The sequence below is a fragment of the Trypanosoma cruzi genome, genomic scaffold, assembly GCF_000209065.1.
Source record: "Trypanosoma cruzi strain CL Brener 1047053516987 genomic scaffold, whole genome shotgun sequence".
Classification (NCBI taxonomy): Eukaryota; Euglenozoa; class Kinetoplastea; order Trypanosomatida; family Trypanosomatidae; genus Trypanosoma; species Trypanosoma cruzi.
Window position 1 is genome coordinate 75,426 of NW_001849541.1, and position 11,871 is coordinate 87,296.

General features: G+C 51.4%; 4 protein-coding genes across 4 annotated transcripts, besides 11 other annotated features; all 4 read right to left on the reverse strand.

Annotated features, from left to right (window-relative positions):
* Positions 1-2,145, reverse strand: Tc00.1047053508643.9 (pre-mRNA splicing factor, putative; the record flags this gene model as incomplete). The annotated part of the gene is made up of 1 exon (XM_801807.1): positions 1-2,145. A coding segment is annotated over one exon (2,145 nt), but the record flags the coding sequence as incomplete, so codon positions are not given.
* Positions 1-11,871: a sequence feature (heterozygous, non-Esmeraldo-like haplotype).
* Positions 2,091-2,113: a sequence feature (AT_rich).
* Positions 2,181-2,201: a microsatellite.
* Positions 2,406-2,433: a microsatellite.
* Positions 2,434-2,470: a microsatellite.
* Positions 2,851-2,887: a microsatellite.
* Positions 3,155-3,175: a microsatellite.
* Positions 3,236-3,293: a sequence feature (C-rich).
* Positions 3,328-3,357: a sequence feature (AT_rich).
* Positions 3,415-3,437: a sequence feature (AT_rich).
* Positions 3,621-5,069, reverse strand: Tc00.1047053508643.20 (hypothetical protein, conserved; the record flags this gene model as incomplete). The annotated part of the gene is made up of 1 exon (XM_801804.1): positions 3,621-5,069. The coding sequence occupies one exon, from the start codon at positions 5,067-5,069 to the stop codon at positions 3,621-3,623; it is 1,449 nt and encodes a 482-aa protein (XP_806897.1).
* Positions 5,139-5,174: a microsatellite.
* Positions 5,587-6,834, reverse strand: Tc00.1047053508643.30 (DnaJ chaperone protein, putative; the record flags this gene model as incomplete). Its single annotated transcript, XM_801805.1, has 1 exon — positions 5,587-6,834. One exon carries the CDS (start codon positions 6,832-6,834, stop codon positions 5,587-5,589), a length of 1,248 nt encoding a protein of 415 aa, XP_806898.1.
* Tc00.1047053508643.40 (hypothetical protein, conserved) lies at positions 7,239-11,871 on the reverse strand (the record flags this gene model as incomplete). The annotated part of the gene is made up of 1 exon (XM_801806.1): positions 7,239-11,871. A coding segment is annotated over one exon (4,633 nt), but the record flags the coding sequence as incomplete, so codon positions are not given.

The following is an 11,871-nucleotide window of genomic DNA, read 5'->3' on the forward strand; positions in this document are numbered from 1 at the left end:
ACCCTTGCGTTGGTTCGCCTGCGCTTGAGAGACGGGGTATCGCTGGAGGGTGTTCATGCCGAGTTTAGGCCGGAAAACATTGGTCTTCATAAAACCACAGTCAATAACGTAGCGGACACCATCTATTGTCAAGGAGGTCTCGGCAACGTTGGTGGCAACAACACATTTCCGCATGCCAGGCGGTGCGGTGTCGAGTACACCACTGGCACCCGCGCTCACCGCCTCCGAGAGGCACGGGAGCACCAAAAGCGTCTCGAGCCATTTTGGGTCCATTTCTCTCAGGCGACGCCGAACTAATTCGCACGTCCCAAGCACGTCATCACGACCGGTCATAAAGACAAGAATGTCATGTTTTCCTTCCAGTGGCATTTGGATGTGAAGTTGACAAATTCGGAACACAGCCTCCGCCACGTAGTCCTCTACAGGGGCCGCGGCGTATTGTACGTCAACGTCATATGTCTGCCCAGGAATTTCATAGAAGGGGGCATTTCCAAAAAACTTCGAAAATTTCAAAATGTCCATCGTGGCGGATGTCACCACAAGTTTGAGGTCCGAGCGGCGACGCACGGCGGACTGCAACACCCCGAGTAAAACGTCGGTGTTGACCGAGCGCTCATGTGCCTCATCCAGGACAATGACACTGTACTTGCTGACATCGGGATCTCGCACCACCTCGCGAAGCAGCACGCCGTCGGTCATAAACTTCACTTCAGTTTCATTTGTCGTGTTGTCGTCGAGATGAATGGCATAACCAACACGTGTGCCCAAGGCACAACCCATTTCTTGACTCACACGGCGTGCCACCCCAATGGCGGCAAGACGCCTGGGCTGTGTGCAACCAATAATACCGCCGCCTCTGGTATAGCCTCGTTGATACAAATACTGCACAAGTTGAGTCGTCTTCCCGCTACCTGTCTCACCAATGATGATCGAGACCGGGTTCTCGCCAATACAGCGCAGTAGCTCCTCCTTACAACGATAAATGGGCAATTGGCGTTGCAAAGCCATCAGCGCCAAACGCTTTGCGGCATAATCCTCCACGTGGCTGCTCTCTTTTGCCAAGCGGTCCCTGGCTTCTTGCACACGCTCCAACTTCTCTTGCCTTCTACGAAGCGTTATTTCTTGCTGACGGGAGCGTTCCTCTTTTTCAACATCCTCCTTTTCTGTCGCAGCGGAGGACACTGCATTATGGGCGGGGGTTTCCACCATACGTTCAAGCCTTGCTGTCTCCTTTCGTACTTTTTGCCGCAGCATCTCCGTTTCATCTTCTTCTAGTCCGTCCTCGTTCCCGGTTTTTTTTATTTCCACGTTGGAGAAGTAACTGCCGGTACCCAAGTGCTCCTCGGCTGCCTGCTGCCCCGCCTCGCCCTTCCGCAAAAGGCGTGCAAGATCTGATTTGCTCGTGTCCATCGCCTCCCGTGTGGCGCGCTCCACCTCCTGCTGCCGCCGCAGGAATGCCAGCGACGCGCTGCCTTTCGTGGCACTCTGCGCCAGTCGACACATGGAGCTCACGACGGGCAGGATGATGCTCGAATTGTCTTCCTGCACAGAGAGGGCAGTCAAGAGGCCGTCTGCTGCCCCTGTCTCCTCGCCATCGTCAGGCGTTGTTGAAGGCGCCATCGGCGGAAAGTCTTTTCCAAGACGAAAAAATAGCGGCTGGTGTCTCGTGTTCACCATGAGATCTGCCTCATTTGACGGCGCCCCCTTCGTCCCTTTGGACGTCACACCTTTGCTGTCGCCGTCCTCATTGTCGCTTTCCTCCCCTGACGCCTCTTGGCGATGGCTACGTTGACGCAGCCGCTGCAAATATTCCTCCTGGAGATAAAAAGCACTGCCGTACGCCAACTCGACCTCATCGCTCCCTGTTCCTTGCGTTTCCGTCATGTCATTCGGAGAACCCGCCGTTGCCATTGCCGTATCTATGCCCACACCATCTTCCCCCGCCGCAGCCTTGCTTGCTGACGCAAGAAGTGAGGCATCACGCGGCCGCCGACGTACATCCATCGGATATTCTTTCATGCGTACATGTAGCCATCGTGTATACGTAGACAAGAAGGAAACAAACACAACAGAGATAGGGAAAAATAGAGAAAAATAATAATAATAAAAAATACAAACATACGCAAACGTACGATTCGCAACCATATTCCACCAAATAAGAATACCGGAGTTGGTCTTCCTTTTTTTTTTTTTTTTTTTTTGTTCTCACAGTGAAAACAATTCCCTCCCCTTCAGTGAAACAGAAGAGCAACGACATGGCGCTGGACAAACCGATGGGAACAAGTGAATGTGTGCTATAAATGCGCCTACCTTTTCCCCAACTTCATGACGCATTGGCCCAGATATAATTCGCCAAAAATATAATACCCTTTATTTGCTTCACAGGTCAACGAGGAACAAAATACACAACAACAACAACAACAACAACAACAATATATACATACATATATATTATAAATAAATATATACAAGAATCAAATCATCGGGGCGCATTGTTCAGAAAAATATTTTCTACAACAAAAGTACAACAACAGAGAACGCACGACGCGACGCCCTCCAGAGGCGCCTTAATTCCTGCTCATGCACGAAGAAAGGGAGAGGTGTTGGAAACCCCCAGCACCCCGTCCTCCCCGGCGGAATGGGGGCGGGAGAGAGAGGAGAGAACAACCCACACAAAAAGAGGGGGGTGGCGCAGAATCACACATGCACATCCTTTTCACAGGTTTGTGGTGCCAGCGCCTGACTGAGGCCCGGCTCCACCCCCCAATTCCCTCGTCAAGAGATGACGGGTTGGTTCAGTCCGCCCAATGACCCTTCGCCTGAGAGCGAATGTGTGTTCAACAGCCGCTGACCAGCCAACCAACCAGCCAACCCATCAAGCAAACAAAAAGGGTGCATGAATGATATGCAAATTTGCCCATGTTTCTTGTCAACGCACGGCGTGTCCCCCTCGTTTGTGCCTCCCCAACACACACACACACACACTCTCTCTCTCTTTTTTTCTCCGCGTGTGGGAGGAGAGCGGCATTATTCGTTGCAGGGGTTGGATGGATGGGACAAGAGGGAGAAAGAAAAAGAAAAAAAACAAAACCAAATCAAAAACACAATTTCCTTGTCTTCAGACGCGATATGTTAAAAAAGAAAAAAAAAAAAGAATAAATAAATAAATAAATAAGTCCAGTAACTAAATAAGATAAAAACAAACAATGTATCAGCGACATGCGTCATCAACATTTTCCCTTCTCCCATTCTTTTCCCCTTCCCTTCCCTTTCCCCCTCCGCCCGCCCATCTCTGACCAGAGGCTTTTCCTAGAAACTCATAAAGGCAAATAAATAGTAATAAAATTTTTAATAATAGATGAGAAAAATAAGTAAAAAATATTGGCCCCAACAGCCTCTTGTAATTTTATCCTCAAAATTATTTTATTTTTTAAAAAGTTCTCTCCCTCTCTCTTTCTCCCCTCCCCCCCCATCTCTATATTGGTTTCTCTTTTCCACCCTCAATTGAACCACTTATCCTAATGAATCTCCCGCTCACTTGTAGCGTAGAGAATCTCCCTTCTTTTCATTATTATTAGTATTATTTCTTCTTTACCTCTTTCTTGTCAGAAACACGGCTGCTAGGCCTGTTGCCTCTTCAGCAACTCCTTCAGAGAGGCCTGATCCCACACGTGATACATGAGCCCGGCTATCAGCAGCAGAATCACCCCCCCAATTTTGTGCCCAAGAATACCGTGCGCACCATATACATCCCATTCGGGCACTATGATGAGCATAAGGCTCGTCACGGGGCCGGAGAGCTGCAGGACAACGGAGGCAAGCGTGGGGGAGCGCTCATTGAGGTACGCGCAGCCGACAAAACTCATAAAAAACCCAAGTGTGTGTAACATGCCGTACCGCACATTGTTCCAGTTCTTAAAAATATAGTCGCATGACGCGCGGAACCCCGTCCAAGCGTCGGCGGCAGTGGGAGAAACGCCAAACCATGGAATGGCGTCCATAGGTACGCATGCAAATGACACAAGAGCTTGAAAGACGATACCAACGAGAAGCAAAACCGCCTTGGCGGCAAAGTCATTTTCGTTCTGTTTCCCCCATTCGCGCTGCGCCAACAGCAGAGGTTCACTGAGCGTGTCCTCTTCTTTTTCATGAATGTCGTTTTGGTATCGCGTATGTGCCGCATTGGGTGAAGGCTGTGTATTCACCTCGCATTGACCGCCGTCTTCCACTGCCGCTTTTTTCTCCACCGGCCCAATTTGTGTCGCTGACAAATCGACGGAATCTGCGCGACACACCGGCGCTGCGCTACCCGGTGACGCCTGTGATGCATCCGCCTCGCGGACAAACATCACGGCGTCAAGGTAGAGTCGTTGCACAACACACCACATGCCAAACACAACGGCACTGGCAAGGTAGATGAGCGTCCAGTTCCACGGTGCCTTTCGCCCCGTCTCTGAGAGATCCAAGAAGGAAGACATGGACGACAACAGTACGCCTGCCACAAAGAATACAAAGGAGGCGATGAGGGTGACGGAAAGATATCGTCTTTTCCGCTCCTCCGGTATGAAAATGTATGTCCACAGCTGCGCACAAAAGGGAATCACGCTAAGCAGCACCGCCTGCACAAATTCAGGGGTATATGACATGGCGTGGACTGCCAACACGCCTGTTAAGGCGTTGGTGGCGCCGGAGGCAAACAACAACATAAAGCGAAACAGCGGACCCCGCACGCGGTTCGTGTCAACCAACGCATGCCACAGTGGTTTCACGCCATATATAGCAATGAAGAGCGCCCCAACAAGGACAAAGCAGATGACGAGGAAGCAGCAGACAATCACCTGGACAGCAATCTGGCTGGCGTTGCTGGCCGCTTCACCGGCGGGAAAGATAGAGAGCCAGAAGTTCAACGCAATGAGCAGAATAACGTTCCCGATGATCACCACCAACACACAAATGATGGCAAAAAGAAAGCCGCTGGTAAACTTCGCCTCCCGCATATCCTGCCAACTGACTTGCCATTCAGAGACTGTGGCCTCCCATATATTTTCCAACTTGCGATGCCGAGCCATCGTTCCCCCACTTTCCTTCCCTTCACTTTCTTCTCGCCAAGCCGCAGTTTTAAAACAAAATTACCTCTGATATATATATATATATATATATATATATATATATATTAAATGGAACACAAAAATGAAAAATGAGCTTCTCTTAAAGACAAAAACAAATTTTCCCCTTTTTATTTACCCAATGAGAAGACAAGTAGTGCTTTTTATGACCTTTTTCCTCTCTCCCTATATATATATATATGTGTGGGTAAAATCAACAGACAGTGGTGTAGGAGAAGCAGCCCCCTGTTGTGCAGCAGCAATGCAGAAATTCCCACGTGTAATAAAATAAAATAAGGAGCATGCAGGTGGATCATGTGCAACTAATTATTTTCACACATATGCGGGCATGTGGTAACAAATCCTGTGACTAGAGACGTGGAATTTCATCATCAACAGAAACAAAAACATCCATCTGATGCGCTCAACACATGGAGGCATTTTACCTTCCTTCCTTTCTCTTTCTCGTAACAACCCACTGTCAGTTGCCCATGTCGTACGCTGCCCGCCGCTCCGGGTCGCGCAATACGCGGTAGGCCTCATTCAACTTTGCCATGCGCTCCGACGAGCCACCGGCGTCGGGGTGCTCTGTTAGCACACGTTTGCGATAAGCCGAGCGAATCTCATTCACCGACTCTGTCCCCGTAAGACCCAGCGCCCTGTAATAGCCACGTGAATCCCTCACAGGACCAGAGGAGTGTTGCCGGTTCTGAAACGCATGCGTATCCCAGTACGACGATCGACGATATTCTTCCTCGACGCGTTTCGAAGACACGTGTGGACGGAAGCCGTCACGGTCCTTTTCTTCATGCTGCATGCGTAGTTTCTTTCGTTGCCACCGGAAGTAATCACGACGACGTGATGGGAACATCTTTGCGGCGTAGAAAGCAATGTAGTACACCGGAACGGATATCAGTGAACCCAATGCCAGGCCTGTGACTTTGTTAGGCCATAATAACATAAACATTCCTGCCACACTCAATGCGGAGAGCCGAGCGGCGTACAGTGCGTTAATCAGAAAGGGCCCACTCACCGTGCCATTGGTGCCACTCACATACAACGTATACTCTTGTCTATCATACTGCGCCTTCACCACGTAACATGGGACAAAGACGGGAGTGACCTCCTCTAGTCGAATATTCAACTCGAGAAACTCCACACCTATAGTCGAAGCCCCGGGATGAAAGGAACGAATGATCGCCCGTGCCGTCTCTGTCGCCTGTCGCTTTACTTCTTCTTCCACGAACAGCTTTAGCGTGGCTGTGGACTGCTCAAAAAGATTAATCGTGGCCTGCGTTGCATCCACCATACTCATCTTGCGCAGGTACAATGGATTCTCCTCGTTGCGCAGCGCCGTGTGCACATGGCGGATGTTATACTTGTACCCTGCGTATATCTGCGTCTGGTTTGGGCCAAAGATAGTATTCAGCGGCTGTGGCGCTGTTGTCGTGTGACGGGAGCCGCTGTGCATGTTGCCTTTCGAGTCGGTCGTACTGTCACTATAACTCACTGTGCCACGAAAGATGCCATGAACAGTTCCTTGACAGTAGTAGAAGGGAAGAAACTCTGCTGAGGGGCTTCCAAGGTTCAAAAACTCCTGCGAGGCGCCAAGCCAACGACTGCCGTACTTCCGCCTAATATGCGCAACCGCTTCATCGGCGCCAACCTGAAACTGCAACCCGCGCGGGGAGTGCACCGTCAGGCGGAGCACAAGACAGATCCGAATCATCAATGCGCTAGTACGAAGGGAGAGCAAGTAATCGCGTATCAAGCAAACGCAGAAAAAAACGGACAAACAGAAGCACACAAGAACCGCCCCCGTATGTCTGTGTGTATTTGTGGTCAACAAATGCCCTTGCAGCAGTGAGACGCAAAGAAAAAGAAATAAAAGACGCGAATTGTAACGACAGTGAATCATTCGTGACATTCCACACTGATTCTCCCACTAAAACAACACCACCAGCAAAAGCAACAATGTAAACTGTCTCCGTTTGGCGTCGTCCACCTCTATCTCTTTTTTTTTTTTTTGGCGTGCGTCCTTCCATCATTATTGCTTTTTCATGCGCTTACCTCACTGCATGCAATTTCGGCCCCACACTTCCTCATAATACTTCCCCCCAGCCACCTCCACCGTCAATGCCGAATGCGCATGGATGTACGGAACTGCACCACGTCAATGGCCACCATGTTGTTCTCCGCGTTTGTCTCTTCTCCGTTCGCATCATTGCGTGACGCCCAACGCATCTCAATGGTGGGCGTGGGAACAACCGAGAGCTTCTGCTTCCTCCGACCCAGCTGTACGGCCTTCCCATGCTGGTCGTCCTCGCGCCCATGGGGCCGACGATCCGCCTCTCGCTCGGCAAATGAGCAAAACAGCGCCGGAACTGGCACTGCCGTGAAGTACAACGTCTCCTCCTCCATCATAGAAAGCACACGACGAAGCCGTTGCTTCCCAGTAACCAGCCATGCGGAAGGATCGGCCTTGAAGGTAATAAAAAATTCCTCCTCGCCGTCACTGTTCTCCGGCCAGTTGTGTGCAAGCGGCTCCAACGCCACAGAGAAGCGAATGGGCTCACCGATAGGAAACACACAGCCGCCCGGAAGATCCACTGGCGACGCCCCAACGGGGGCTGGAGCGTCATCGAAAGAATCCTCACCAATCGTTTCAATGAGGTTCCGCACCAATGAGGTGGGTTTTCTGGTTGCGTCGTCTGCAGACCCCGGATGGCTCCAGTGGTGATCTTTAAGATGCTGCGGATCTACAAAAATGATGGCATTAAACAAGCAAGAGTGCTTCGATGTAAACGTCCCTACGGGAGCCTGGAAAGTGTTACATGTGGCCCGTAACTTCTCCAACTGCGCAGAATTGCAGTAGAATTGTGGGTGTTTGACAGTAAAAAATGGCCGCTCCGCGCCACTGCTGTTCACTGATTTTGTCCCTGTGCGATCTTGATGGCTCTCCAACGCTCCAACGAGACTCTTTTCGGCAGTTATCCCAACAGCAAGTGGGACTACGTCAGGGCTGTTGTCACCAGAGGAATGCCCCGAGTAGATGTGCATCGGGCGCAGAATGTGCGCGTCCAACGGCGTCATCTCTGACGCCATTGACCAACTCGAATATATCAACTGCAGTCGCACACGATGGCAAACCTCCTTCTCACGGATGCAGGAGTCAGAGCAGGGGGTAAGTTCAAAGAATAGATGCATCGTCTCGTGAGGCTTCCACTCACGCAACATGAGACGCTCGTGGGTGAAAGAGACCCGGGTAAGTTTATAATAGCACTCTGTGTCTAGCAACTCCAGAAACGCACCACGGAGCCAGAGAGAGGTCTTATTCAGCACATTCTCCACCTGCACAAGACAGTACACACGACTCTGAAAGCACTTAAAGGCATATTGGACATTAAAAGCCTGAGCAAAGCCAAAGGGCACGGACACACTGGTGGTGCATGACTCCATTTCGCGCTGACAGCAAAGTGACACCTGCGCACACTCGTCTGTGCTCGACATAAAGATGGGCAGGACGGGCAATAGGCACTCAAGACGTGTTTTCCCCAAAAACTTACCGAGGTTCTCCTTTTCCTCTTCTTGTTGATGCTGACGCTTGGTTTCGTTAAGGCAAATTTTAAAGCAACACTGTGGTCTCGGTAACGTTAGTAGTACGCTGCCCTCCAGATGCATGGAATTCACACAATCTCCCTTGCCATCCTCGCCACACAACTCTTTTTCTCCTCTACAACTACGGAAAATTGTTGGTAGTTTTGCCATGATACGTTGTTCATTGACCGGTACCGTGGTTAATGCACCCGTCTTTTCATCTGAAATGGACACCATAACACCTGAGGTACTCATCTTGAGGCCACTCAAGGAGCTGTTGGCAAGATGATCGGTATCGGTACGGCGGATTGCTGCCACATCGTGCAGCAACGTGCTCTCCCTGAAAGACCTCTGCGCTGGAGCGTTGATGGAGGCTGAAGTAAGCGATGGGCGATGCATGGCGTGCCGCCTTGGAAGATGGACGTAAATAAGGGCCAATGCCCTTGGATCCTGCTCCGGCGCTGGCTCCGTCATAAAGTGGTGACGCGAATCCCACTGGCCCGGTGAACGCATTGCGGTTGTAATTGTGCTGGCAACTGAGCCTGGCGGGACAAGCGCATCAAAGGAACAATTCTTGCAGCCCACACCGTCGTGTCCCGCCGATGCTGCGGATGATAACAGTGATGCATGAGTCGTGCTGTCCTGCGGAACACTCAGTGGCCGCTCCATTTCTACACGAACTCTAAAAAAACTCGGCATGTCACCAAAACAATGGGACTCATTGGGTGGAGACACATGCAACCGGATGCCAATGTCTGGCTCAGGCAACAAGAGCAAACACCGTGGCATCGCTCTCCCACTACTGGAGACATCGTCAGCCGGCGGGGTGGCAATTCTTCCAGCAGACAAAGTTGAGGTTTGGTCATGCACGTACACAAGCGTTGTCATACCCACACGCAGCGTGATGCAGAGAAGATGATACTCGCCAGCTCGGCATGGATGAAATTCCCATACCCACTGAACTCGCTGCCTCTCCTCGTTATAGGAAGAATGCACCACTTTGGTCACATCCACGAGATGTATGGGTTCCAGGGGGTCCGTCCAATCCTTCTTTGACGCAAGCATTGCAGTGAGTGTGATACAGGAACCTTCCTCTTCCTCCTCCTTCGCGGGGCCCAAAATGTCCACAAGGCAATTGACATGGAAGTGGAGAAGGAACGTGTCCCCAAGCTTTGCTTGCATCTCGGGAAACGCGGGCATGGCTTCCACTTCCCCCGCGGTTTTCAGTTCCGTTGATGATGTCGTTTCGTCCAACTCCCGTTTTGACTTCTCCCGCAGAGAGTCCGATTGCAAACAGAACACGTGTGGATCCCGGAGTAAAAGGGAAAGACTATAACTCGGCTCCTCCCTCGCTTCATTGCGGCTCTTCCATCTGCTATCAATTTCTCTCAGACGGCGCCACCAAGTTGCCGGAGAATGCCTCCCGCAGAGAATATAAATTTCTTCCCGCAACGCGCCGCGCTCGTTGAGGGCGCCAATGATGTACAAAATCGACTCCTTCAACACCACCGTTTCCTCTTCGTTTAGCGGCGGTTGGCAGATTTCTTCGCGTTGCCGCATGACAAGATCCATCGACTCCACAAACAGGCAGTGAACAACAGCCTGAAGCTGCAGCCAGCCCTGACGCCGGCAAAAGGGAATAAGCCGCTGCCGACACAACTCGGCGGTCACGGCGGGATTCTCTACGCGGTAAGAAAGTGCACACTTGTAGTACAGTTCGTGTGCAAGACGCCGGTCGCCCAGCAGGGAATACCCAATAGCAGAAGTCTCCGCGAGTGTCCGATAAAACGACGCAAAGGCAGCAACGGAGGCAATCTCCGGCATCCCAAATTCTGAGACTTCTGGTGGTGGTAAATGCGGAGGTAATGCGGACGGAAGCGGAACGACCATCTCGCCTGTCTCACGATAGCCAATGACGGCTGCAAGATCCACAAGAAACTCCAACGCGTCTGTCGAAAGTTTAGTGAGCAGTCGACACATCCAACGCGAGTCCTTGCACCAGGAAACGTGGAGAATGCGACACAACGTCAGCAGTCGCTCTGTCATTGCCACACGGTTGACCTTCATCGCATCTTTTCCGTCCCCCTTTCCTCCCTCTTGTTCTGCTCCTTCTCGTTGAGCCTCCGACCCCTCCACGAAGTTTCCAAGAGAAGACACCAAAATACTTTCCATGTTGAGTGAGGCAACGGAGGTGCCCCACTCGTTCATCACAGAGGTGGATAATGTTTCGGAGCAATCTAAACTGCCCCGATGCCGTTTTGACGATGGCTCACCATCCCCTTCTACTTGATGGTGCTGAACCGTATCGGCCAACCTCGATCCAACTGATGCCGACATGTCACCTACGCCAGTCCCCAAAACCGCAATGTTCCAGTTTAGCCGCATCGCGGAGAGTGCGCAGCGAAGCAGGAAAAAAAGCTCCCACACTTCTGTAACTTTTGATGTAGTCTCCTCCGCGAACTTCTCCCGTGCCACCTGCAAGAACTCCTTATACCGCGCAAAGGCGGCATTGCGAAGCCCAAGTTGCAGCGCACACCACATCTCGCAGGCTACGATAAAAAGAAGCCCCTCCAAAATCTCCGCCTCGTCCAGCAAAACGGACGGGGAGCCATCACTCTCGGTCAAAAAGGCCCTGGGATCAAAGACGTTGGGAAGCTTTCCCAGCCGTGCGAGTGTCGCCCTACTCTTCAGAAACCCGTAATCCTCGGAGTGGTAGTAGTACAGGCTAAACATTTTTGCAAAGACTTTCATAGCTTCACTCACAGCGCCAAAATGCAAAAGGTGTATCGCCAATTCGTACCCTCTTCGCCACCACTCATGCAGGTCCCACACATCCGCCGTCCCTGTCGCAATGCCGTTGCTATAATTACTGTTGCTGCAGCTGGCGTGTGAAGAGCGTAGCTGACGCTGCTGGTAACTATCAAACGCCGCAGTCAGCCGTGCGGTACGTTCAGCAAATACCGCCCGCAGCCGTTCAACAATGCGGATAGGAGCCTCATTAGGAAGGTACGCACACATCTGATGCGGCGCAAAGTGGAGTGCTTTGAGTTCCTCAAAGTACGGCTCCAATGCCGCCACAGCAGCATCCGCCTTCCTTTGATCCGGTTCCTTCGCCCCATGAACGTCACCGGGCAAACCAGATGCCCGTTGTGTATTGAGCTCGCCGCGT